General features: G+C 45.7%; 2 protein-coding genes across 2 annotated transcripts; both read right to left on the minus strand.

The window, feature by feature from the left end:
* Positions 1 to 268: 268 nt before the first annotated feature.
* Positions 269 to 5,088, minus strand: LOC115396801 (zinc finger protein 182-like). Its single transcript, XM_030102836.1, has 4 exons — positions 4,553 to 5,088; positions 4,270 to 4,392; positions 1,391 to 1,427; positions 269 to 316 (listed from the first exon to the last, which is right to left on the minus strand). Exons 1-4 carry the CDS (start codon positions 5,086 to 5,088, stop codon positions 269 to 271), a joined length of 744 nt encoding a protein of 247 aa, XP_029958696.1.
* Positions 5,089 to 22,503: 17,415 nt separating this feature from the next.
* Positions 22,504 to 25,534, minus strand: LOC115396809 (uncharacterized protein K02A2.6-like). The gene is given in 2 exon segments (XM_030102849.1): positions 22,504 to 22,510; positions 23,157 to 25,534. Coding segments are annotated over 2 exon segments (2,385 nt in total).
* Positions 25,535 to 25,760: the final 226 nt, after the last annotated feature.

Raw genomic sequence — 25,760 nt, forward strand, 5'->3', positions numbered from 1 at the left:
ATGGTCAGACCATTGGCGGCCTTAAGCTCCAACCAGTGACACGATTGGAGCTCTTCCTGACCCAAAGGTTCAAAATACCGGCGGAAAAAGCTCTCGGAAATTGATACCATGGAACCAGTATCCAACAAACAGGGGACCTTAATACCACCCATGTCCACATCTAAATAAGGACATGAAGACATCAGCTTAGAAGCCTCTAAGCTGGTCGACACCTCTGATGAGCCCGTCATGACCCCACCCCAACTGTGGCTCTGCAATTTGGAGGGTGCTAGTTTTCCGGCACCGAAACATTCCGAGACAGGGACTGAGAGGGAACCTGGGGACGAGAAGAAACACGCGCTCCATCACAATTCCGTGCAATTTGACCAGGCTGATTACAGCGCCTGCATATTATAGGGGCAGAACAAGGGGAACGACTCCGCTGAGTGCTCTGCAAACGGGCAATGCTTTCAGTGAGCTGATTAAGCTGATCTTGCCATCGCTTCAGCATCTCTTTCATTTCACTCATGTCGGCCAGTGAGCATGGGGAAGGCGATGCCTGAAGGCCACCTCGAACCCCATACTGGACACCCAGCACCGAGGGGACTGAGTAACTGCAGCCCCGCGCACTGCCAGGCAAGGCCTCACGCTCCCACGGGATCGCCTCTGTCCTAACATCCAGCAAAGTAGACTCAGGCTGTCTCCGTACCATCTGCTTTAATTCGCGCCGCAAGGAGCTGTTCGACACATGCTCCACAAATTGATCCCTCAAAAGGGTTTCAGCATTTGGTACAGCAGTGGGTGCTCTCTGTTTAACCTTCTCCATGAGGCCCTTCAGTGCGAGGGAGAACTCCTGAAGAGTTTCTCCTTCTCCCTGCCTTCTGGAGGAGAACGCCTCCTGCAATGCAACGTACGAGTCTGAACATCCATACAGCTCCTGTAGAATAGCAAGGATACAATCAGGGTCCTCTCTCTCCACATTCGAGCGATACTTAATGTCCTCTCTGGCTTCACCCTCCAAATGGTCAAACAGGAAGAGCGCCTGGTCCAGCTGAGACAGCCGCCGAGCCCTCATACAAGCCTGCACCTCCTCAATCCATTCACTCAATCCTATTCCTGTTCTCCCCCTAAACACCGGACACTTCCTCTCTCTAGGGAGGAAAATTAACCTCTCTGCTATGGGCACATTCGGAGTAGGAGCTATAAATGGTGCTGAGGAGGTAGATGGAGCGGCACTAGGGCCAGCCTGTCCCTGTTGCAACCACTCATTATCAGCCCTCAACCGATTTATCACTTCTTTAAGTTTCTGTATCTCTTCCTCCATGGCTACAGTAAACTCACACTACAGGTTGGTACAGGGCTGTAATGGCAACACAGGGATCACCCAACCAGGAGTGTCCTGGGGACCCACCAAGGACGACTGCTGCGTTGTCTCCAACTTATCCGATCTGCACAAAAAACAAAAACAGATTAATACACAAAGAGAGATAAAAGTAAAACTTGAGGAACCCACGTCTCAGCCGTTTATGAGTACATCCTGCCGGCAACACCAAGTGTGGCGAGCGCGGGAGCCACTTCAGTTAATGGACCGACAACGCCACCCTGGGAATTGCACCCAGGGAATTATTTTTACGCCCCAAGGGCACACGGGTTCGTCGTACTCAGGCACGAGACGTGGGATCTCCGTTTAAAACACTTTATTTTAAATAATTAAAACATTGTCTTAAAAGAACCATGCACACCAAAGGCTAACTGAATAAAGATAAACAAAGAAACCAGAAAAGAAAAAAACTGAGCAGTTGCTGAGCTGCGGAGTGGACAGTGCCGGAGAAGGGGAAGTGGAGTCCCCTCAGAAATAAAAAACAAAAACACCAGGGTAAATGTGACACACACTCGTGAAGGGGGGGCCAAGAACCAGGACACAGCACATCAACGGAGGGGGACACCACCACCTGAATCACCGCACCACCACCGGCCTCAGCAACTGCAAAGGAAGTAAAGAAACAGATCAATCCAAAAACAAAACAAAATATTTCAAAATAATGGGTAAACCAGGATTGATCTAAACCAATAAACACAAACAATAAACAAAATGAATGAAAACAAAAAACCACGCTCACACTCATTCATTCAGATACGATGGTACTTTAGGCGGTAAGGTGCACCAGATACGCCAATTAATGATACAAAGTCTGACGCCAGGGGGGAAACAGTGAACGCTGACAAGCAGAGCAGAGCAACAGTTCACGTGTTTGCAGATCCGGACGGCCAGGCCGGACAGGCTGAGGAGTGCAGCGGATCCGAGCAGTAACGTTGGAAAGTCTGGTGAGAGGACAGCCGGCCTGAGCCGTAAAAACCCCGTGGAAACAAAGCAGCAGCGGTCCGATGTCTGGCCACGACGTCAGCAGCGCGTGGATTTAAATCACTTGCACCTGTCCCAGGCTGCAGACACACACACCCACACACGCATGAGGAGAGAGGCTGAGGGCACAACGGCGGAGCTGCACACTACCACAGTCAGTGTGGAGAACAGACTCGCACCACACAGAGACACACCGATCAGCAAACCCAGGTAAGGCTGATCACTTCTGCCATGCAAGAGACACACCAGAACGCACGGATGTGACACAGAGAGTGAGACAGGGGAGAGACTGCAGCTTAAGTAGCACTCCCCAGCTGATTACTAAATCAGCTACACCTGTATGCACCACGGGCAGGTGAGGAGAGGGGGAGGGAGGGAGAGAGAGAGAGAGAGAGAGAGAGAGAGAGAGAGAGAGAGAGAGGAGAGAGAATCCCCACACTGCCACATCTGCACGCGCATTACCCGTGGGCTGAAAATGAGTGCCACCGAGTCTGCAGCATCCTACATGTTTAGTTGTTTATGGTGGATGTTCAGCAGACAATGGATATATCCGAGGTGAGCGGGTCGGCTGCTGCATAGCTAACTCACCTCTGCCTGGGCGAGTGCACATGCTCTCTGGCTGCGCGCGCACGTTGATTGACATCATGGCAAAGCAGAAGCTCAAAATCTATTGGCTGAAGCTGACCGGTGGTTTTTTGGATAACGTGGGGGTCTATAAGACGAAGGCGGAGCTCATAAATACATTTTTATATTGCTTTATGCTAATATTATATTATAGTATCGAACCAGAATACATTTAAAGTTAGGGTAAACGATGTTGTCCAAAAGCACTTTTAGTCATACTGAGTGAAATGCTCCTTGCCGCCTGGGAGAAGTCAATTCATTGTGGACGGAAAAAGGTGCAGAAAAAATCTGACCACTGTAGCGGCCACAGGAGTGTAAAAACTCCGACCAATCGAAAGGCGCAGACCGCTCTGAAGAAACCAGTCAAATCCCTTCGCCGTTCTACCAGCCTTCTGCCCGTACATTTCAATGGCATTCACTCACTCTGGTTCAGTGCGCGCGCGCGTTGCCAAGTCACTCATGGCGCTCGCGGCTCGCGTAAAAAATAGAACGACGCGGAGCGGGCGCGCTGCGCTCCGATGCGCGCTGTGTGCGGGCAGTCAGAAAGGTTAATAACATTGGAGGCGATCAGAAACTCCGTGCGCGTGGTGCCTCCGCGCACGTGGCGCGTTCGCTCCCAACGGGAGCTCCTCCAATGGGGTGGGAGCTGGGCGGAGCCTTTGGGAGATGCTACATTCGTGCTACATGCTAGTTTTCCAAGATCGTCGACCCGAGCTTTAAGCTCTGTTAGAAAATGATACATACATTGGAAACAAACGGAAACTCCAGACACGAGTTTTAAAATTGTTTTCCCCACACTGAACACATGACAGCAAGATTCACATGCTGGGATGCTGATGCAGGAATACCAAAACTCATTGGATTCGTGTTAAAATTTTAATTCCATTCCTTGAAATTTCACAAACAAAAAATTCATAAAGAAAAAAAAAAAACACAAAACAAAGAATAGTCTGAACACTTTCTAAATGAGCAATGTTTTCTTTCAAGTGGTTATCTTATCATTTGGGGATTAAGCTGGACTTCCTGTGAGATCTCCAATAGAATATTTCATGAACTCATCTCCATGTGGCTTTCCAGGTGGCGCAGAAATGATTTACGATGAGTGAATCTGCTCCCACATGTTTCACAAGGATGCAGCTTCTCAGCTGTGTGAATTCTCTTGTGGACCAACAAATTACCCCGTGTACTGAAACTTTTCCCACATGTGTCACAAGAATGCGGCTTCTCACCTGTGTGACTTCTCCTGTGGACAGACAAACTACCACGTGTACTGAAACTTTTCCCACGTGTCACAACAATGCGGCTTCTCACCTGTGTGAGTTCTAATGTGGACCGACAAACTACCCTGTTGACTGAAACTTTTCCCACATGTTCCACAAGTATGTGGCTTCTCACCAGTGTGAATTCTTTTGTGGACCAACAAATTACTCAGTTTACTGAAACTTCTCCCACGTGTCACAAGTATGTGGCTTCTCACCTCTGTGAATTCTTTTGTGGACCAACAAATTACTCAGTTTACTGAAACTTTTCTCACATGTGTCACAAGTATATGACTTCTCACCTGTGTGAGTTCTCATGTGGGCCAACAAATAACTCCGTCTACTGAAACTTTTCTCACATGTTTCACAAGGATGTGGCTTCTCACCAGTGTGAATTCTCTTGTGGACCGACAAATTACTCCGTCTACTGAAACTTTTCTCACATGTTTCACAAGGATGTGGCTTCTCACCAGTGTGAATTCTCTTGTGGACCAACAAATGACTCCGTCTACTGAAACTTTTCTCACATGTTTCACAAGTATGTGGCTTCTCACCAGTGTGAGTTCTCCTGTGGGCCAACAAATTGCTCAATTTACTGAAACCTTTCCTACATGTATCACAAGGGTGTGGTTGCTCACCTGTGTGAGTTCTCATGTGAAACGACAAACTATCCTTTCTACTGAAACGTTTCCTACATGTTTCACAAGAATGTGGCTTCTCACCTGAGTGAGTTCTCATGTGGACGGACAAACTATCCTTTCTACTGTAACTTTTCCCACATTTTTCACAAAGATGTCGCTTCTCACCTGTCTCAGTTCTCATGGGTTTCTTCTTCCCACTGACCCTTCGTACCTTCCGACACATGATTTTTTTACAGACAATTGCACCACATGTTTCCTGTGGAGGTTGTGGTTTCTCCTGGTCCTCTGTAAACTGTTGAAGTCCTGATTCTAGTTCTTCTTCCTCTTTGATCTGTGGAAGTCCTGGTTCTTCTTCTTCCTCTTTGATCTGTGGAAGTCCTGGTTCTTCTTCTTCCTCTTTGATCTGTGGAAGTCCTGGTTCTTCTTCTTCCTCTTTGATCTGTGGAAGTCCTGGTTCTTCTTCTTCCTCTTTGATCTGTGGAAGTCCTGGTTCTTCTTCTTCCTCTTTGATCTGTGGAAGTCCTGGTTCTTCTTCTTCCTCTTTGATCTGTGGAAGTCCTGGTTCTTCTTCTTCCTCTTTGATCTGTGGAGGTCCTGGTTCTTCTTCTTCATGGATCTGTGGAGGTTCTTGTTCTCCCTGTTCTTGACAAAATTTTGTGTCCTGTTCATAGAGCTGCTCCTCCCTTCCATCAAGGTGCTGTGGGAACTCTACAGGGACAAAACAAGTACAAGATAAAAGATTATTTCCACAGTTCCAGATAAAAAAAATAATAAAATAAATAAACTGGGATTCAAGTGGTGAAATTGAAAACTTTCATTAACGTTTTAAAAATAGCGGACTGTGGAAGTCGTCAAAAGAGGAGGCGGACAGGTGTCAAGTTGACAGCCTTTAATCGTTATTGCTTGATGAGCACCTTGGATGAGCAGTGAACATACATTTTTACACTTCTGGCAGCTATTTCAGTTTGAGTTGAGAAGGAATATTTCCTTGGGGGAAAAAGAAAATGCTGTGTTTCCTGACGTCTAAGGCCGTGTTTCCACCGGACGCGATGAACGCGACAGCATTCGCAGGACAAATGAAATCACGCCACGCCAGATGCGCGAGTGTCATCGCTGGTACAAATATGCAAAAAACCCTTACCGCGTCATCACGTCACTCCAAGCTCGCCAATCATTTCACTGTCGAACATGGGAGTGTGTGTGTGTGTGTGTGTGTGTGTGTGTGTGTGTGTGTGTTCGTGCGCGTGCATGCTGATCGATGGTGCGGTTTTTGTTCTTTTTTGTTTTTGCTGTTCAGCACTTGGTGTTGTTTTTATGAATATGAAAAGTGCTTTTACAAATAAAGATGGAGATTGAGATGGCTCCGACTGCCACCATCGCTGCTCTGTATTTGGCATGGGGAAGTCAGCTCTGGCTTCTGGATGCATGCTATCCTACGGAGGCGGAATGAGCTCGGTGAGTTCCACCGTCTTCTGCAGGAGCTGCGCCTGGACAAAGGCCGGTTCCAGCGCTACTTCAGGCTGACGCCCGGTTTCCACCTGAAGCGCTCAACAAATGAGATTGCGCACGCCGCACGCCTTGGCATCACGCCAACTGCTTTGCATGGTTGGAGCCCTGCATGCCCTACGTCAGCACGTCCGTGAAGACCTCCACGCTGATAGGCTGTCCTGGCGCGAATTCGCTTGAAAAATTCAAGTCGAGCGACGAGCGTGTAGCAATGAGGCGGCGGGCGGTGATCATCGAGCAGTGGCGAGTGGCAGTGCAAGTCGATGGGCGCGCCAAGTTTTCGTTGGAAACGCTCGCGCTGGCCACCCGCTGCGCCATCGGTTGCCGCCCGTTGCCCACCGCTCAAGATTGAGCGGCAATCGCGTCACTACATTGACTTTGTATGTAATCTCATCACACAAAAAATTTGTGTCGCGTCCAGTGGAAACACGGGGTCACGCTGTGCTGTTGCAGGGATTACACTTCCACACCAGAGGGGGCTTTGTGTGGTTGACTTGAAGTAGAAAGTGGACAAGAAGAGGGACTGTGTTTGGAGTTCCTAGTCTGCTGAATAAAGCTGATTAAAATATAGAAAACACAACAGACACAAATCCTGTTTGTGTCTGCGGAGGAAAAACCAAACGTTTAGCCATAATGACGGAGATCCTCAAGCAGTCAATTCATGTGTTCATTCCGACTTCTCCGTACCTGTTCTGTGTAACTTGATTTGAGGGTTCAAGAGGATTTCCGGTAGTCTGCGCCAACGATCGATTTCCTCTTCATATCGGGCCATGGTGTGTTCAAGCTCACTGAAGATTTGCACTGCAGCAGCAGTTAGCTGCCGGGTGGTCAAGTCTCTCTCAGTGTGGTGGGATCTGTCACCGTCACCACCACCATCAGTCGCAGTCACCTCCACAGGATCCTCCTCCTCTTTGATGTGTGGAGTTTCATGTTCCTCCTGCTCCAGACTGGAAGTCGTCTTCTGGTCACCACTGTGGCGCTGGGGACGCTCTGGAGGGAAACAAGACAAAGTCATGATGTGATGGATGTGAATGTTTTACAGTGATAAAGCAGTAAATGTGCTGTTTTGAATTAACCGGTTTCCTTGTCAACTGGTGACCAGTGATAAAATAGGACGCTCGTGTTGTGTGAAAGGCTGCCTTACTAAATCACTTGAAAGAAATGGCAGAAAGGTTGACGAGAATGTACAATTTTTTCGGTCCAGCTTGGAAAAGAGGTTATGGACAGCAGGTTGAGGAAATAACGAAGAGGCGACGGAAGGCCTGGGTCACAGCGGTGAGACGGAACGGCATCACTTCCCACTGTTCTCCATGTTTCCCTTCATGCATCGATCTCGGCATTTTCATCAAGGCAAGTAGGAAAGTTTTTTGAATAAATACATTTTGAAATTTTTACATTTATAAATTCATAAATGTATTTATTTTTCATCATCTTATATCTAAACATTACAGCATGAGTGATTTTAAAGACACAGTCAGACCTGGCTGCCCAAAAGAGGACAGGTTGTGTCGGCTCTGTCCACACAGACAACTGGATGCAAAGACACTAGGGCTGGGTTAAACAATTATTTTTGCAATCGATTAATCTAGGAAATAGTTCATCGATGCATCGATTAATCTAACGATTCATTTTTAAATCCGTTGCGGAACTCCTCTCCGACTTATGCGGCGGGTCTCCGTGCGCTCCGCGGCCGCGTCTGCACCCAGGAGCAGAGATCCGGAGCTCTCCCGTCAGCCTCCGTGGGGCAGCTCCACTCGGCCCCTGGAAGACGCGGCCTGCTTCACGTGCCTCCGTGGAGCAAGCCACGGCGTGGCAGCTCTGGATCTCCGCTCCCGGGCGGAGACGCGCTCCCTGCCGGCCGCGGAGCACGCGGGGACCCACCGAATAACCACGGAGGCGCCTGAAGCAGGCCTCGGCTGCTGGAGCTCTCCCGTCGCCGCCGTGGAGCAGCTCCGGGCCGTTTACCCAATCGGCCCCAACTCGGCCCCTGGAAGTCAGGCACCAAGGCGCCGTGACAGCCGAGGCTGAATCAAAGTGCTTCTCTGCTGGGGAGAGGAGCTCAAACGTTCCCATCCGAGCTAATTGTGGCAAAGTTAGCGAAAACTGTCAGCTGACTCACCTGAAGACGGTAGACGAGCTGACTTTATAACACTGGCGATGGATGAAAAAATATAGCCGAAAAGAGCGATTTTGCAGAGATTATGTCCTGCACTGAAGCTCCCATGCCGTGGCCCCCGCTAAGTGCGGCTAAATCGGTTGGATCTAAATAATTGCTGCTACTCGATGCCGGCGCCATTTTTTTTTTATTCTGAAACGACGCATCGACGTGCAGTTTTTGCGTCGACGTATTTTTTGCGTCGACGTAATCGATGACGTCGACACGTCGTCCCAGCCCTCAAAGACACACTTCCTGATGGTGTAGCACCGATACCAATACCAGTATCGTCAGTGGCACTGATACCGCACTAAAACGCTGGTATCGGTATCGGCTAGTCCTATCAAATAACATGCCGATGCCACTTACTGATTTTCATATTGCACTTGAACGCAGCGCCGTGTGTATTCTGGTATTCTCTCCCCGACATTCACCGCTGTGTGATCTATGTGTTCAGCAAATGACAGCAATGATTTTACATCCCAGTGAGGATGCAGTTCTTTTTACGGAGTGTGGGTCTAAGGCTGAAGAGCAGAAATTTAGTTTTTTAAGTATCATTAATCTTTGTGAGATGAAGCTGCGCTCCAGCCGCAGGAGCAGACCGAGTCTGGAGTTGGGGGTGGGCGATATGGCCTGAAATTTATATCACGGTATAATTTGAGAAAAAATTACAGCGTAATAGTTCCTCAAAGATTACCATAGCACATGGTAAAAGCATGAAAGCAGGAAGTAGTTTAGGAAGTAGTAGTCCAGCAATGGAGCCCTTGCGGAGCTCCGGTAACTTCCCGCAAGGATTTTTCCGTTAGCCGTAGCCCTACCGCATTAATCTGGACACAAGCAAGTCAGGTGCCGACTTGCTTGAAATAAGTGACTTCAAAATAAAATGTGTGTCGTGTTTTTGCCTTGATATGCCTTTTTTTTTTTTTTATTCTTCTGGTAAAACACACAACGAACAATGTGATTTAGTCATACGCATTAGAAGAATGAACTATTTTGTACGTCGTCACTGCAGGAAAGTCAAACGACACCAAAATGGCACAAAACAGCTCTATGACTGGATGTGTTGCCAGATTGGGCGGGTTTCTGCCAAATCGAGCTGCTTTTTTGAACACGTTGGACGGGTGAATGAAATGGTTTTGTGTTTGTGACGTGTTTTTTTATTATACAAATATGGTTTTTACGGTTTTAACATGCATTTTCAACAGAGATGGCGGTTTGGCCTGCTTTCTGTTGAGGCACACTGGCAACTAGCGTACAAGGCGATGTAAAGAATAAGCTGAATCGTCACATTCACTGTCGTGAAAACAAATCCTTTCCCCTGACCTTAAATAACATAAACTGGTAGATGTTTCAATAATAAAACACATTCAAGTACAACAAGAATCTTTCAGACAAACACAAATTGAAAATGACCAAAAAGTTGGGTGCAAAATCAATACACTTTGGAAATGTAAGAGGTAAAATGAATCCAAACCTGGAAACAAATTACATTATTGCTGATTAGTGGCACAATAAAATTTTGCCATCTGTGCTACAGTACGTCAATTAAAATAACAGCTTTCTTTTCGATAACCAAGATTGCGTGTGTGCCAGTGTGAGAGAAGCACAAAAACACTGAACATGACTTTTATACATTTATGACAGGTTTTAGCCAGGAACACAAGCCTGTCCACATTCTCTGGCTTTAGTGCAGCTCGGTGGCATGTAACATCATTGCCACCAGTGTTGAATGCCCTTTCTGATGCTGCCCTGGCAGCTGGGATACACAAGTGTTTCTGAGCCAGGCTTGCAACCCCAGGAAAATTTGCCTGGTGCAGCTTCCACCACTCTAATGGTCCAGCCTCTCCATCCACATCCAGTGCCTGCAGGCAGCTTTGTAGCTCTATCTCAATGGTGTCTCTTTCAGGGAGAGCAGCCGGGCCAGGAATGGAGGACTTTTTGAAAAAGCTGCCCAGGCTGCGCTTAGCCTTCTTGGCCTCCCGACTTCTGCAGCTGCAGCTCCTGTGCTGGCATGTGGTGATGAAGGTGAGGATGATGCAGCTTCAGCCTGCATCTGCTTTTCCAACAGGGCCTGAATTCCTGCCACTGCTTTCACCTTCATGTAATCTTTCCGATGGTCTTCTATGTACGACAGTTTGAACCGCGGATCGACAAGGGAGGCCAAATAAAGAAGGTCATCAGTGGCAGCATCCGCATACTTTTCATTTAAGCACTGTAGAACGCTCCTCTTCATTTGCTTTGTTAGATCTGTGTCATCGTGATTCAAAAATATCAACATCATATCGTGATGAAGCTGAAGGAGGCCCAGAACCATGAGCCCCCACAAATACCATGACTGTTGATGTGTGTAAAGGTCAGGTTATTCTTTTATTCCCCCAACCCGTATTAACCAGAAAGTGCATTAAAAATGTTGTTGTCAATAGAGTTCTCATCAAAGCTTGGTTTACTGTCTGCTGCTGTAAACAATATTACAAAATCATTGCATCAAACATTTTGGATCATGTATGAAAACAAGAGATCTGCCAAAGCAAAACACATTGATTGAAAGCCAGGATGGAGAAAATACAAAGGGCAATACTGAGTGAACTTAAAACATCAGCAGTCATTATTTTCCTCATACTTTAATGCGGCAGCATAAAACAGCTCTAACAACTCCTTTTACATCAGTTATTCATCAGATGGCGCATGAGGCCATCTTGCACCTCATTTCCTGCTTCTTCTGCATCTGGCAACACTCCACCTGTGGGCTCAGGCGCTGCTGCACCCGGTGCATCCCATGCTGCGTCATAAACTGCTCCGTGTGTCTCACACAGGTTGTGGAGAGCACAGCATGTCAACACCATGGACTTGACAAGGCGGATGTCACAGTGATTCCTCTTCGAGAGGCATCGCCACCTGCCCTTTAGTCTCCTGAAGGCGTTTTCAACCACCACCCTTGCGTGACTTAACTTGTTGTTGAACGTGTGTTGCTCCTCTGTCAGTCGGCCTGTGTCGTGGAAGGGCTTCAGGAGCCATCTCTGAAGGGGACAGGCTGAGTCTCCCAGAATGTTGTGCCCAACACTGACACCCCCAATCTCCCTGGTGTGGTCAGGGAAAAGGGTTCCTTGGCTGTTCCGCTGACAAAACTCTCAAACCTCTGGCATCATGCATGCTCCCAGTAGGGTTGGGCGATAGACCAAAAAATGCATCCCGATAATTTCTGGCATTTATCCCAACAACGATAAATATTGCGATAAAAACATTACTAATCAAACTCCACCTTTTGGACTGTTATTCTATCACCACCTCAGTCTTTGGAGCCAAATACTACTCTACTGTACCAACTGAGTTTTAGTTTCATTAGTACACCAGTACTGGAAAACTGTAATGACTCAAATCAAACAAGTTTTAAATGTGAGAACAGCTTGAACATTTATTGAAACTCTTTGACATAAACATTATACATGATAAAATTATATTACACTTGTCCTGTGCTTATTCTGTTTGTCAGTATTTCTGAGGTATGTGCAGGGTTCCTGATGTTTAAGTTTTTTTGTTCAGGCTCGGGATGCACATGGTTAACCGTGAACTGATAACAGGAACTCTGACCGATTAATACAATCGTTTTTTTTTTTTTAAAGCTCCAGCTGGAGCGGAGCTCTCCACAGAGCCCGTGCGTCTTCATGCACGCTGGCATTATATTACAGATATCAATGACGGCGCTGCAGATGACACCTTCAGTCACTGATTAATTCCAGTTGCCTTCATGTTGTACAGTACGGGAGGGTGTGTGTCTTTGTGCGCATTTCCACATGTGGCACAAAACCGTGTTACATTAAATATTGTTTTTTATCTCCGGAAACGTCGCGGGTGGTTTTGAGCTCATTCTGGGCTCAGCTTTGGCACTACACACTGTTTATCTGCTCCTTTATTACAGATTATTTAGAGATTAAGCGCATTAAGCACATCCATTGTCAGTACGTTATCATGTAATATTAAAGTTTATTTAGCCTTTTTTTTCTGTTTCTGAATCGCGGGGGTGGCACCGGAGCAATTAAGATACTGGTTCACGTCTGTCAGCAGACCTTCTCCTCCCTCCAGACAGAGTCTGCTCTCTCTGTCAAAGAGTTTTTCTCTCTCTGGGTGTCTCTGTGTGGAGCCATCAGGCTGTAACTCTGTCTACCGTCATGTTTTGTTTGCTGTGGCGCTCTGGCGCATGCAAATACCGGTGCAACCTGCACGCAACCCGGTCACAAAATCTGGCTGCTGCGCGGACGTCCGCGGATCAGTCACCCTAGCAGACAGGAGTTCATGACGATTTTTATGTCACGCGGATCAACGCGCAACACACACCCACGCAGACATGTGAAGCATGGACGGGTGGTTATTAATGAACCGGTTAAAGGGCGTCTGTTATCCGTCATGAGCTAAGGTGCATGAGCTAACGGGCCTCATTGAAAGTGGGGGAGCTAGCAAAGCTCGGCTAATGTCGACGTTTCTGATTCAAAGTCTCTTTAAACATCTTACGATATGTTCATTCATGACATGAGTCACCATAGTCATCGCGCATAGCGCATCATCACCTGCCCACCTCACAGCAGCCACTTATTGATCAGATGATGGCAAAGCCCCGACCTGCGGAGCCGCTACGGGGAAAACGTTCTGACAAGAATCCGCGTAGTCCCGGAGCGAGTCAGCGGACTTGAGCTTTGCTGTGTATTAGAGGTTGAGTTACACTGTTTAAGCCAGCTGAATACATGTTAGCCAACTAGTTTATGGGTCATTTTGCTTTCTGATCCGCCTTCCGCCATGTTTGTTTTCCTTCTTCTGGTGAACCGGGTGTGGCCGAAGCTGAATCTATGTCACAACGGGAGTTTATCGTATTCATCGCGAAACTTCAAATCTTGACCGAGGGAACTTTTCTTGATGGTAAACCTGTAACGATAAATTATTGCCCAACCCGAGCTCCCAGGTTGCCCAGTGTAGACATTCCAAAACTGACCCTTCTCATCCACAACCGCCTGCAGAATGATGGAACGCCGGCCTTCACTGTTCAAATAATCAAACTGGAAATCCCTGGGAGCAATGATGGGTATATGACAGCCGTCTATGGCACCAACACAGTGGGGGAGCCCGCACCTGCTCTCAAAGTTCACAGCCAATTCCCCAAATTTGTCCTCATCCAGAACACACACGAGTTCTGGCACCAGCACTTTTTCTGCTGCTCCACAGAACTCCTGCACACATCGACACACAACACTTCTGCTCACTCCAAATAGATGCTCAATACATCTGTACTCTGAACCGGTAGCAAGCTTCCATAGCGCTATTGCCAGTCTCTTCCTCAGGGGCACACAGAGACGAAAGGCAGTGTCTTGTCGCTCCATAAATGGGCGCATCTTATGGCAGAGGGAGTTGAAGGTTTCCTCTGATCGGCGGAAGTTCTGCATCCATGGCTCGGTGGAGAAGCTGGGAACGATTTCATCCCACCATTGCGCAGCTCGGATGTGGGTCCAGACGACAGGCCTGCGACGTCGAGCCGCTCCCGATAGGAGAGCCGTCTGAAAGAGAGAGCATATGCGATGTGATCACATGAAAATAAAAATCTAATTTGGACTTTTCAATAGATCTTGGAATGAGACATCACGACTACGACTACTGTAGATAACACAACTAACTCCCAAAAATAATATCTAAAATCATTAAATCTGAAATGATAATCTCCTTAGCACCTAAAATGTGACCAGACAAGACATTATTGGTCCCCCAATGGCTAATGTGGAGCTTAATATCAACAGCTCCCTTTTCTGTTTGAGCCAGCCTGCTTTAGCTTCATGGGTAGTTGATGTAGGGAAGGTGTTGTGAACCTGGATCCCTCAAATGCAACAAAAATGGTAGTTATTGAAGATGGGCTATTAATCTAATTGTTAAACTCTTCTTGCTTTTTCTGGGTTTGTTGTGTGAACTAAATGGATGTTCAACCGAGGATCTGAAATCCTATCTCGGCATTTCAAACTCCTCTGAGCTTTGCTGACAATAGGACAGAACAGAAATGTGCTTTTTTAATTACTGTAGCTACTTTTAATCACTGAAAAAGTACTGCCTACAGGATTCTTCGCAGATCCCGAACTGATCTTTAAAAAGACGCAAATACAGCAATTTAAACCACAAACTTGTCTAAATAACTGCAGTTACAGAGAGGTAACTCACCCGGAGCCGTCGTCTCCTCACAGCTCTGAACGCCTCATCTTCAGCTTCATATCGCTGCAGAGCCTCCCAGACTCTTCGGTACTTTTTGTTCGTCTTATCTCTCGCTGCTTGAAGCCTTTTCTGACTCTCTTCCTTCCACCTTCTCGCAATAAAAAGCGACAGACAAAGAAAAAGAGACACGACAGCCTCCGCGTCCTCCATTGTTGCTTGTTTGCGTCCCCCTGTCTTGTTTTGCTGAGCAGCAGACTTTTTACCATCTTTATACCGCCTCCGAGTTTAGCCGCCCACTGAGAACGGTATCCATGGAGACATAAAAGGCAAATGGAAGCAACAAAAACCAAGTCAAGTACAGTGGGGTCGAGTCGCCATATGCTCCTTGCTAACTGCTGTTTGTTTACATCCGTGATACATCCAAAACAGCGCCGGGGGGCGTGTCTGTCAGCAAGGACACGTGACTGTCAGACGGTGACTGTGAACGGGTGTTTCGGATTAACTGGTTTCCCCGTTAACTTGTGCCCAACAGATGTTGAAAACCCGACTGAAACCTGTAGTCCTTCTAGCGAACGTTGGTTTTCCACAGTTACAGTAAATTTGTAAGCTTAGAGTCTTTTGTGAGTCTTATTTTAACATTTGCTGTTACCAGCATGAGTTTACACAGAAATCTGTCCCTGCTGAACATGGGAACCAGTTAACCCATAACACCAGTTCCGTCATTCGCTTAAAACAGCAGTTTTCAAAGTGTGAGGCGACCTCCCCTGGGGGGCGCCAGAGGGTTTCAGAGGAGGCACGACACTGCAGAGAAGAAGAAAGAAAAAAAAAACGTGTGGGCTTCCGAAGCAGCCGCGCAGTGTGTCCTGTGAGATTCCTCACCCCCGCCCCCACGCCCCCTGCCAGGGATGGGAGTCGGTTCCTCTTGTCTCGATTCCAAGGAATTATTTGGCTGTCTCCTTTAACGATTCTGCTTATCGGTTCCGCTGTGTGCGTGATGACGTACCATGCGCTCCGCCCATGGACTCACAGCAGCCACGGGGCGGCTGCGGTCTGCTGTGGCGCCGCTACAGAGCCGCGGACCGGAAACTTTCAGCAAGGATCATATTTTTCCTCAGTCTGGAGCCCTGCTGTTTCAATCTAAACAGAAACAAGTCGGGTGCCAGATGTAAAGTAGATACGTGTTCCAAAATCAGTGATTTCAAAATAAAATGTGTCATGTTTTTGCCTTCACATTGTTTTTTGTAATTCTCCTGGTAGAATATAAGACAAACAATGCGATCTAATCATTATATACATTAGAAGAATGAACAATGTTGTACTTACTCATTGTAGGAAAGTCAAACGACACCAAAATTGCACAAATCAAAGCTCCATGACCTGAGCGGCTGTGTTGCCAGATTGGGCGGGTTTCTGCACAATCAAGCTTCTTTTGAACCAGAGGTGGGTTGATGGAATGGCTATGTGTTTGTGGTGTGTGTTTTTTTTTTTTTTAATGCAAACCCGGTTTTCATGGTTTTAACATGCATTTTCTACAGAGATGGAGGTTTGGATTGCTTTCTATTGTTGGACGGTTTTAACATTATATTTGGGGCAGATCTGGCAACTTCCATCAGCTGACAGCAGACACACTGAGGCTGTGTGAGTGACAGTGCTGCAGAGCTGGACCAGACACGCAAGGACATCCAGTGTGAGGCCGGTGTAGTTTGGTTTTGAGCTTTCCAACCTGGCGTCAGGAAGACGCTCCAGAGTTTGGCTGTATTTCACACCAAAAGATGAAACTGGGGCTACTTGCAGTTTGCAAAGTTTTCATGACATGGATATTTTTTTCTTCTGTTCAGGATGAAGATATTAAAGAGTTAATGCAAACACCCCATTTGTATTATTTCATTTCTCATTCAATGAGAATTGATAAGGAATCGTACCGATAAGCACTATTGATAATGGAATTGGAATCACTAAATTCTTAACAATTCCCCCCCCCCCCCCCCCCCCCCCCCGCTCCCACCGTAGGAGTGAGCAAGCTTCAGATTTTTTTCCAGCAACACTTCAACACATCATTATTCTGAAGGATTATACAGTAATCTGCTTTGCACCACCATTGAAGCTGCACACATCATGCACAGGTTAGCATGTTAGCTCAGACTTCTTCCTTTTGTAAACAGCAACAACTGCTTTAAAATCACTCCTGTTAAAGAAATGGAGTGAACCTCCAGCAGTCAGATAGATTCATGTGTTCATTCACACGTTTCCATACCTGTTATTGACACCTTCAGTTGAGGGTTCTTGCTGATTTCCAACAGTCTGCGTTGACGCCCAATCTCTGCCTCACACTGACAGACCATTTCTCCAAACATGGTAAAGATTTCTCCAACAGCAGCTCTCAGTCGCTCCTCAATAAAACGTCTCAAATCCTGGACTGGAGTCATTGTCGCTGAAGAAGAAGACATGTTTCCTTCGTGTAGCAGCAAACGCTGCTGTCATGTTTGAAATGTGGGAACGCTTCTTCTTCTCTCCCTTTATTGCTTCTTGGAGGATCACAAACAGCTGCCACTTCATACTGACACATACTGGACTCAGGCGGAACTGCAGGTTGTTGGCCGCTCCTGGAATAGTTATAGAGTTGATCGAATTTAGTTTTTTTTTCCAACTTTCACCAAAATATTAAAGACTGGCTGAATAGACTGAGACATAAACTCCTTTTTTATAAAGTTTGTCATAAAAAAGAAAAAAATACAAGCACACATACATCCAACCAGAAAAAATAGGATGGCACAGTGTTCTCTGAATAGAAAAAAACACAATGGAAGTGCAGCAGCAACAGAGCATCAAATCATGAGGTCTGTTTGTACATTCATCAAAAAAGTGTCCATATGAACTTTATGGATATGTACATACTAAATATATACTGTAAAGAATATATTTTCAATATTCAGTCATGCATCACTTCATAACAAACACACACCTGACACCGTGAAAAATATAGCATCAGTACAGTAAGGGTGTAACTCAAACATTTAAAGTTATCTCGGGAGAAGGGCTTCATATTTTTACATATTCATATCTCCTCCCCTGTTTCTCTCTCCCAGCAGCTCTTATGGCCTTCATAATTAGGGAACTGTGTTCACTTTTGGAGCTTTTTTCTTTTTAAAATGGCAATCCTGTTGGAGAATCTGAGTTTTGAGCAGGCTCCATCTGCTCAAGACTTGCTAAAATATATGTGTACTTGTAAGCACTCCCAAAAGGGTGAACTTCTTCCTTTTTATTCATAAAACAAGAATTTGCATCATAAGCTGAAGCAGCCTGTGAAGATTATCAGATGATTTTACGTGTTTATTGAAACCTACGGTACTTGATCTGGGTGAATAAGTTCAACAATGACTCAATAAAAATCTGCATTCGTCATGAAGAGCTGACGAGAGTGAACTCAAACAGTTTTCTTGGTGTTAGGATTGATGATGAATTAAATTGGAAAGAACATATTGAACATGTATACAAAAAGATATCAAAGTCTATTGGGATTATACGGTAAGTAACATAAGGCATTTGATTCATACTAGGTGTTTATCTACTCTTTACAGTCTGATCTATCCTTACTTGACATACTTTATTCTAATGTTGTGTGGGGAAATACCTTCACCACCTCCCTTAACAAAATTCACATTTTACAGAAGCGGTTCTTGAGAATTGCCACTTATTCTAAATCTGATGCTACAAGTGCACCATTGTTTATTAAATTTAACTTGTTAAATATTTTTGACATTAACACTTTTTTCACATGTATATTTGTGTACAGAGCTCTCTATGATTCTGACTGGCCGACTCACATCACGCTCTACTTCTCCTTTAATAACCAATTCAATAATGATGCCACAAGACAGGCTCCTGGTTTGCACTTAAACTTATACAAGAGAAATTGTGAGCAGTTCTCGCTCAGATTTAATGGCCCAAAGTGTGGAATATACATGTGGACCTATTCGAAGCCTCTTCGTCCATGTTCATCTACAAAAGAAACTTAAAGAACAATTTAATTCTGCAATATCTGACCTAATCCAAACACTACGACATATACATGATATATGGGGATTGCTTTAGATTGTTTTGTTTACTCTTTGTTCATTTTGTGGGACTTCTGTTTGTTTGTTTGTTTGGTTTTTCCCTTTCTTTTTCTCTTCTCATCTTTTCTTTTTCTCCTTTTGTGCTGGACTTTATGACATCTTTCCATGTAAGACTTTTTCATGGTCATTTCATTTTTTCACTTTGAGTTTGTGTGGGAGCAGCATTTTTACAAGCCTTTTGGCTTTTTTCACTCCCTTGTAAATAGTCATATTGTTTTGACTATTTTTGCAAAATTAATTTATAAATTTAATTTAAATTTAGGAATTAAAAAAACTCAGCTTCATCCTGGAAACCAGAATTTTGTTGAGAACTTGACATGAACAGTGATCAGTGATCCGGGTCGACAGATGCCCCACTGCTGGAGGTCTCCGTCTTTTCAATGAATTAGGGTGATTATAGCAGTTTTCATACTATCAACTGACCTGATGCTGACCTGATGAAAAAGTCTTACATGGAAAGATGTCATTAAGTCCAGCACAAAAGTAGAAAAAGAAAAGATGAGGAGAAGAGAAAAAGAAAAAGAAAGCAAAAAACCAACCAAACAAACAGAACCTGATGCTGATCAGGTAACGTTCCTACAATCATCATGTTTATCATTTTATCATGATCAAAGTCAAAGTGAGCTGCTTTGTCAATTCTGCTGTACAGACACACAGTGGAATGGAAGCTGGACATACATCTCTGAGAATAAAAACAGACTCAATATATCACCTAATTAATTTCATTCTATTTTCATTCTATTAGTAATAGAATGGAAATAGAATGAAATTCAAATAGAATGAAAAGGAAAAAGAGAGGAATTTAGAAAAGAAAAACAGAGCAGTAAGATTTTCAAACAAAATTTCAAAAACAGAAAAGTGCAAAATATCATACAATGTGTGTGAAAATAAGCTTCACTGCCAACTGCTGCTGTCCATTCAAGACACACTTTGTATCCCCCTGTGTCGATATGTATTTCACTCAAATGCAAAACAGTATCGATATGGATACAGTAGAAAATTGAAATATACACTGAAAAATTCAGCCATGAAGAATAAAACGCCTCAAAAAGTGCAAAAGACATGATACAGTTCAGCACAGGCAGACTGGGAAACAGTTTTTTATGTTGATGGAGGTGAAAATGACTTTATTCTTGCTCCATTTCATTTGTTGAATCAGATTTTCATTCCTTCGGCTTTGTTTTTGCTGTCTTCTCCCACTAGGTGGAGCTACAGGGACACTCTTCACTCACTGACATGATTCCAGTTCTGCTCGCGGGGGCCAGCAGTGAAGAGCCATAGAGCCGTGCCAGCCAGACGTGGGTTCGATCCCCGATGGAGACAATTTCGAAGCACAGGAAAAACAACACAAAATAAATATACTGAACAATAGGGGAGAGTGGGGTAAGTAGTGCCAGTTTTTACTTAAAGTGCCTTTTACACAAGGGGATAACAGGAATGCCTGCAACTAAAATATGTTCATATCGTTTAGGATGTTGTGCATCCCTGGGAGCAATGACTTTGGATCTTAACTAAACTGTGTGAGAAATATAGCTTTGGAAAAAAAAAAAGTGGTTTTGTGGCACAACTTGCCCCAAGTGCCGGGTAACTTGTGCCATTAGTCAGAATACACTGGGGTAAATTGTGCCACTGATAACTGAAGTAAAAAAGATCATTTTAATATCAAAAATGATAATTCTGGATAAAAACAAGACACATTCTATACAAAAGTACTTGTTTAATGTTAATTTAAAGTTTTAACAGCAAAAAAGGCCAGTTTGCTTCAACAAGGCCGAGTGCCACATGAACACATGCTAAGAACAAAATAAAAAATCCAAAATGAGCACCTTACTGCATCTGCATCTGAATGTGTTCACACATTCGACCGACTGGAAATTCCACTTGTCAATGCTGCAGTGGAATATGAACTTGGGCTCACTTCTGGCTCTATCAGCACGCTTTTATGGTGTGGGAAATTTTTTCAGCACATCACCTCAAGGGATGACTCCTTCGTCATTCTCTCTAAATGTGAAGATTGACTTTCCATCAACAGACCACTTATAACTGCTTTAGAAACTTTGCACTGATCTTGTCATCTTCAACATTCTCCACCAAACCAACATAGTTATAGGAATTGGATTTTTCACCTGCAAACTTCACAATGAAGTCACCAGCAGTCAGAGCCTTGTCACCATCATCACCATCATCATTGTCACTATGGACATCATCGGCTGTAAAAAAATAAAACTGTTTGGAAATGTGCGGAAGATTTAGTGAATACAGTGAATGTGCATTTCAACACAAGCCTCAGGAATATCCAGGTAACTGTTTCATAGAAGTGAAGTTAAGATTTTGGTATTTACAGCACAATTAGGTATTGCAATCAAGGTGCAATTGGTGATCAAAGATGTCATTTTAACAGTGATTAAACTATTTTCATATATTTAGTCAGTTGAAATAAATCCTGATTGTGTTCATGGAACTATGTACTATATACTCATGGAAAGATAAATAGCCTATCTTAAACTTGTAATATGAATGTGGCTAAATTTGATAACCCTCATGTGTTTTATTTTACCCAGCTGATTCGCCCAGAGCCAAGGACATTACAAGGGGCATTGCTGAAATGATTGTAAAGGATCTACATCCTCTGTCTGTGGTGGAACAGGACGGCTTGAAGAACTTATTAAAGACTCTTGATCATCGATACAAGGTGCCAAGTCGCAAATTTTTCACAGGAGAGCAAATTCCCTCACTGTATAGAGACTGTTGCTCAAAAGTGAAGAAATGCCTGGATGCTGCCAACAACTAACATGTGGACATCTGAAGCAACAGAACCTTATTTAACTGTGACATGTCATGTTATTGACGACAACGGGGAAATGCAAGCATATGTGCTTGAAACATGTGCCTTTTCCGGGAAGCACACTGCCGACAATATTTGCACTGAGTTAAAAAGAATTACAGATAAATGGAACATAACTATGAAAATCCAGGCAGTGATAACAGACAACAATGCCAGTATGGTGGCTGCAGTGCGCAAAGCAGGGTGGGCACATTACCTGTCTTTTGCGCACATAATAAATCTCGTTGTGAAAGACTCTATTAAGGCCGTCCCTGAGCTTTTAGACATCCAGCAGAGGTGCAGTGCTATCGTAGCATTTTTCCATCACAGCACAAATGCAATGGAGAAGCTCAGAGAAATCCAAAAGCAACACAAATTTCCAGAGCACAAGCTCATTCAGTCTGTTGAAATGAGATGGAACCCCCCCCCCCCCACCCCCCACCCAGATGCTGTGTGGTTGTCTTGACCCAGCATACCTGTGTTTTAAAGGTTTAGTATTTATTGTGCATTTTTTAGTTTAGTTTTTTTTTTTTTTTTAATTGAACTACTCACTATATCCAAGGCCAAAGAGGGGACCTCAGGGCTTCTTTGACAGAAGAGCAAAAAGCCTAAAGTATTTTGCACAACTGTCTTTATTTTTCATCAATACCTATGAGTAATTTTAGTTGCACTGCTGATAGTTAAATTTTTTATATTGTTAGATTTTTAGTTTTTATAATTTTTTGGAGTGAAAAAGGGAAAAGAAATTATTTTATATTTAAATGTTTACATTCTTGTGGCATTCTTGTGTTAGTTCATAAAAATTGTTCTTTTATTTGGTTGATGTTATGTTCCATACGGATTGTACAAGACTTGGACTTACATACTGAAGGAGACGGAGAGATGAGTTTCGGGTTAACACGGAGGACTTTCCTTCTCAGTTGCCAACAGGTTACAGACAAAAAAGTGGGGTCGTTAACTAATGCCCCCAGACACGTCCCATTGTACTACGGAAGCCCAACCAGGCCAAAACAGTGCAGTTCAGAACACAACATATTTCCTCCCCCTTTAATGATAATGTCCACATTCTCATAACTACTCAACATTAACCTGAACTATGGTTAATAAGGGAGTGAGGGTAGACTGCCTCAACATCCCGCCAAACCCAAAGGGCATTATTCTGTCCCTTATTCCCAGGGTTGGCACTAGACTACCTAAAACGCTCTGGAGGTTTCCTGTCCCTGGGAGGGTTGCGTCTCGGCTCTGGAACAGGTACCGGTTCTGGCGTCGACTCGAACACCGGAGGGTCTGCAGACTCAGGCGCTTCCGGCTCTGCAGGTGGCGAAGGCACAGCTACTGTGGGCGAGAAACTACCCTGGTTGGGTGTCAGTTCATCGGTGGTCACAACAGCTGGGGGTGTCGCGGAACCTGGCAGTAACTGGTCCACGTGTCTCCGCCACGTCTGATTGTCTCGGGTGTGGACATGGTATGAAACAGGCCCTGTTTTCTGGACAACGGTGGCGGAGGTCCACTTTTCTTTGGAGGTGTAGTTGCGGGCTAGGACGGCATCTCCCACGCTAAACTGTCTGTCTTTAGACCTCTTGGCTCGCTGATCAACCTGTTTTTGTTGCTTCTCGTGAACGGATGTTTCAGGTGTGGCTGGGCGCAACAGGTCAAGGCGTGTCCGGAGTCGTCTCTTCATGAGAAGGTAAGCTGGTGAGGTTCCAGTCGTTGTGTGGGGAGTATTGCGATACTTGAGGAGGAAGGTGTCAAGCCGTTGCTTCAGGGGAGACTCACTTTTGGATGCTTTGAGAGCATGTTTCACCGTTGGCACCATTCTCTCCGCTAGTCCGTTGCTGGAGGGGTGGTATGGACTGGAGAGGATGTGCTTAATGCCATTGCTTTGCAGGAAATCTTCCATCTACTTAGACACAAATGAGGGCCCGTTATCCGTGACCACCTGCTCTGGTAGGCCAAATCGACAGAACATCTCCCTGAGTGTCTGAATGGTCTTTTCCGAGGTGATATTTGACATGACCGCCACCTCTGGCCACTTTGAGTGTGCGTCCACGGCCACCAGCAGCATCACTCCCTCGATGGGCCCCGCAAAATCCAAATGTATACGTTGCCAGGGGGATGCTGGTCAGTCCCAGGGGTGTAGCGGTGCGAGACTTGGCGTGTTTCTGATGACTTGGCATGATGAGCATGACTTGACTTTTGACTCGATGTCGTTGTCTAATCCAGGCCACCAGAAGTAGCTGCGGGCTAACTCCTTCATCCTGACGATGCCGCAGTGACCTGAGTGTAGCTCTCTCAGGACCGATTCTCGTAGTTTTTTTGGAATTATGACGCGCATTCCCCAGAGCAAGCATCCAGCAGTCACTGTCAACTCCTTCCCCCGCAAAAAGTAAGGCTGCAGCTCCGGCGGAGCCCCTGTAACACGTGACATGTCCCCCCTCATGACTCGGTCCAGCACCCTGGAGAGGATGGGGTCCCCCTTTGTTTCCTTCCTGACCTGGCGAGCTGTCACAGGAGCACCCTCGACCACCTCAAAGTAGAAAATAGTCTGTTCTCTGTTCCTGGGCTGCTCAGGAAAGGGAAGCCGTGACAGACTGTCCGCGTTGGCATGAGCCCCCGACTGTCGATACCGGATGTCATAGTCGTGTGCGCTGAGGAGCAACGCCCAGCGCTGCATGCGGCTCGCTGCCAGAGTCGGCACTCCCGTATGTGGACCAAAGATGGATGTCAGGGGACGGTGGTCCGTCAGCAACGTAAATCTCCTTCCGTACAGGTATGTGTGGAATTTCTTTATTCCAAAGATGATGCTCAACGCCTCCTTCTCTATTTGTGGGTAGTTCTTTTCTGCCTTGCTCAATGTCCGAGAAGCAAACGCGATGGGCTTTTCCTCACCAGTCGGTGTGATGTGGGACACAACAGCCCCCACCCCATATGGGGACGCGTCACAGGCAAGTTGCAGCGGCAGGGACTGGTCGAAGTGTGTCAACACCGTCTTGTCTGTCAGAGCTGATTTGGCCGTGTTAAATGCCACCTCACACTCTTTTGACCACGACCAGGCATTTCCCGCCTTCAGCAGCTCGTGCAAGGGCTGCAACTGCGTAGCCAGATGTGGAATGAACTTGCCGTAATAGTTAAGAAGTCCAAGAAAGGACCTCAGCTGTCCCATGTTCTCCGGAGCAGGGGTGTCGGTGATAGCGGTCACCTTCGAAGGTGCAGTGTGAAGTCCGTCTGCGTCAATGACGTGGCCCAGATACTCTACTGCCGGCTTGAAGAAGTCACACTTGTCCTCGCGAACACGTAGGCCATAGTCTTTGAGTCTCCTCAGCGTGTTGTCCAGGTTCACCAGGTGTTCTTCTTCGTTTTTACCAGTCACCAGGATATCATCAAGATAACACTGTATGCCAGACAGACCACTCAAGACCTGGTCCATGGCCCTCTGAAACACTGCTGGTGCTGAGGTGATGCCGAACGGCAGGTGACGGTATCTGTAGAGCCCCCTGTGGGTGGTGATGGTAAGGAGCTCCTGTGACTCTGCTTCAACTGACATCTGGAGGTAGGCCTGATTCAGGTCTATTTTACTGAATGTTTTTCCCCCAGCCAACCCGGCGAACAGGTCCTCGATCACTGGGAGGGGGTATTGTTCCACAGTCAGCGCAGGGTTCACTGTCATTTTGAAGTCCCCACACAGGCGGACTGATCCATCTTTCTTGATTACCGGGACCACCGGAGTGGCCCATTCGCTGTGGGCTACTGGTTCCATGACTCCTATGTTGACCAGTCTCTCAATTTCCGCGTCCACTTTCGGCTGTAGTGCGTAGGGGACAGTTCTGGCCTTCATAAAGCGTGGTTTGGTGTCGGGTTTGACTTGTAGTTTGACGGTGATTCCTTTCATGTTCCCCAGCTCGTCGTTAAACACAGCTGCATGTCGCTTCAAAACTGCTGCTAGTCTGGTAGGCGCCGTTGACACCACGTTGACTGCCCTCCAGTCTAGACGCATTACTTCCAGCCACGGCCTGCCCATCAGTGCTGGGTAATCTCCCTTGACCACGTAGAGTGGAAGCGTCGCTTTTTGTCCGTTCAGTTCTACAAGGACGTCTGCTTTGCCAGCCATGGGCACA

This window comes from Salarias fasciatus, chromosome 2 (genome assembly GCF_902148845.1).
Source record: "Salarias fasciatus chromosome 2, fSalaFa1.1, whole genome shotgun sequence".
Classification (NCBI taxonomy): Eukaryota; Metazoa; Chordata; class Actinopteri; order Blenniiformes; family Blenniidae; genus Salarias; species Salarias fasciatus.

Coding starts and splice junctions, on each gene's coding strand:
- LOC115396801 (XM_030102836.1), bottom strand. CDS start 5,088: ATGTGTCGGAAGGTACGAAGGGTCAGTGGGAAGAAGAAACCCATGAGA. Junction 4,393..4,552: donor TTCAGTAGACGGAGTTATTT/GTTGGCCCACAT, acceptor CAGTAAACTGAG/TAATTTGTTGGTCCACAAAA. Junction 1,428..4,269: donor AGAACTCACACAGGTGAGAA/GCCGCATTGTTG, acceptor TTTTTTGTGCAG/ATCGGATAAGTTGGAGACAA.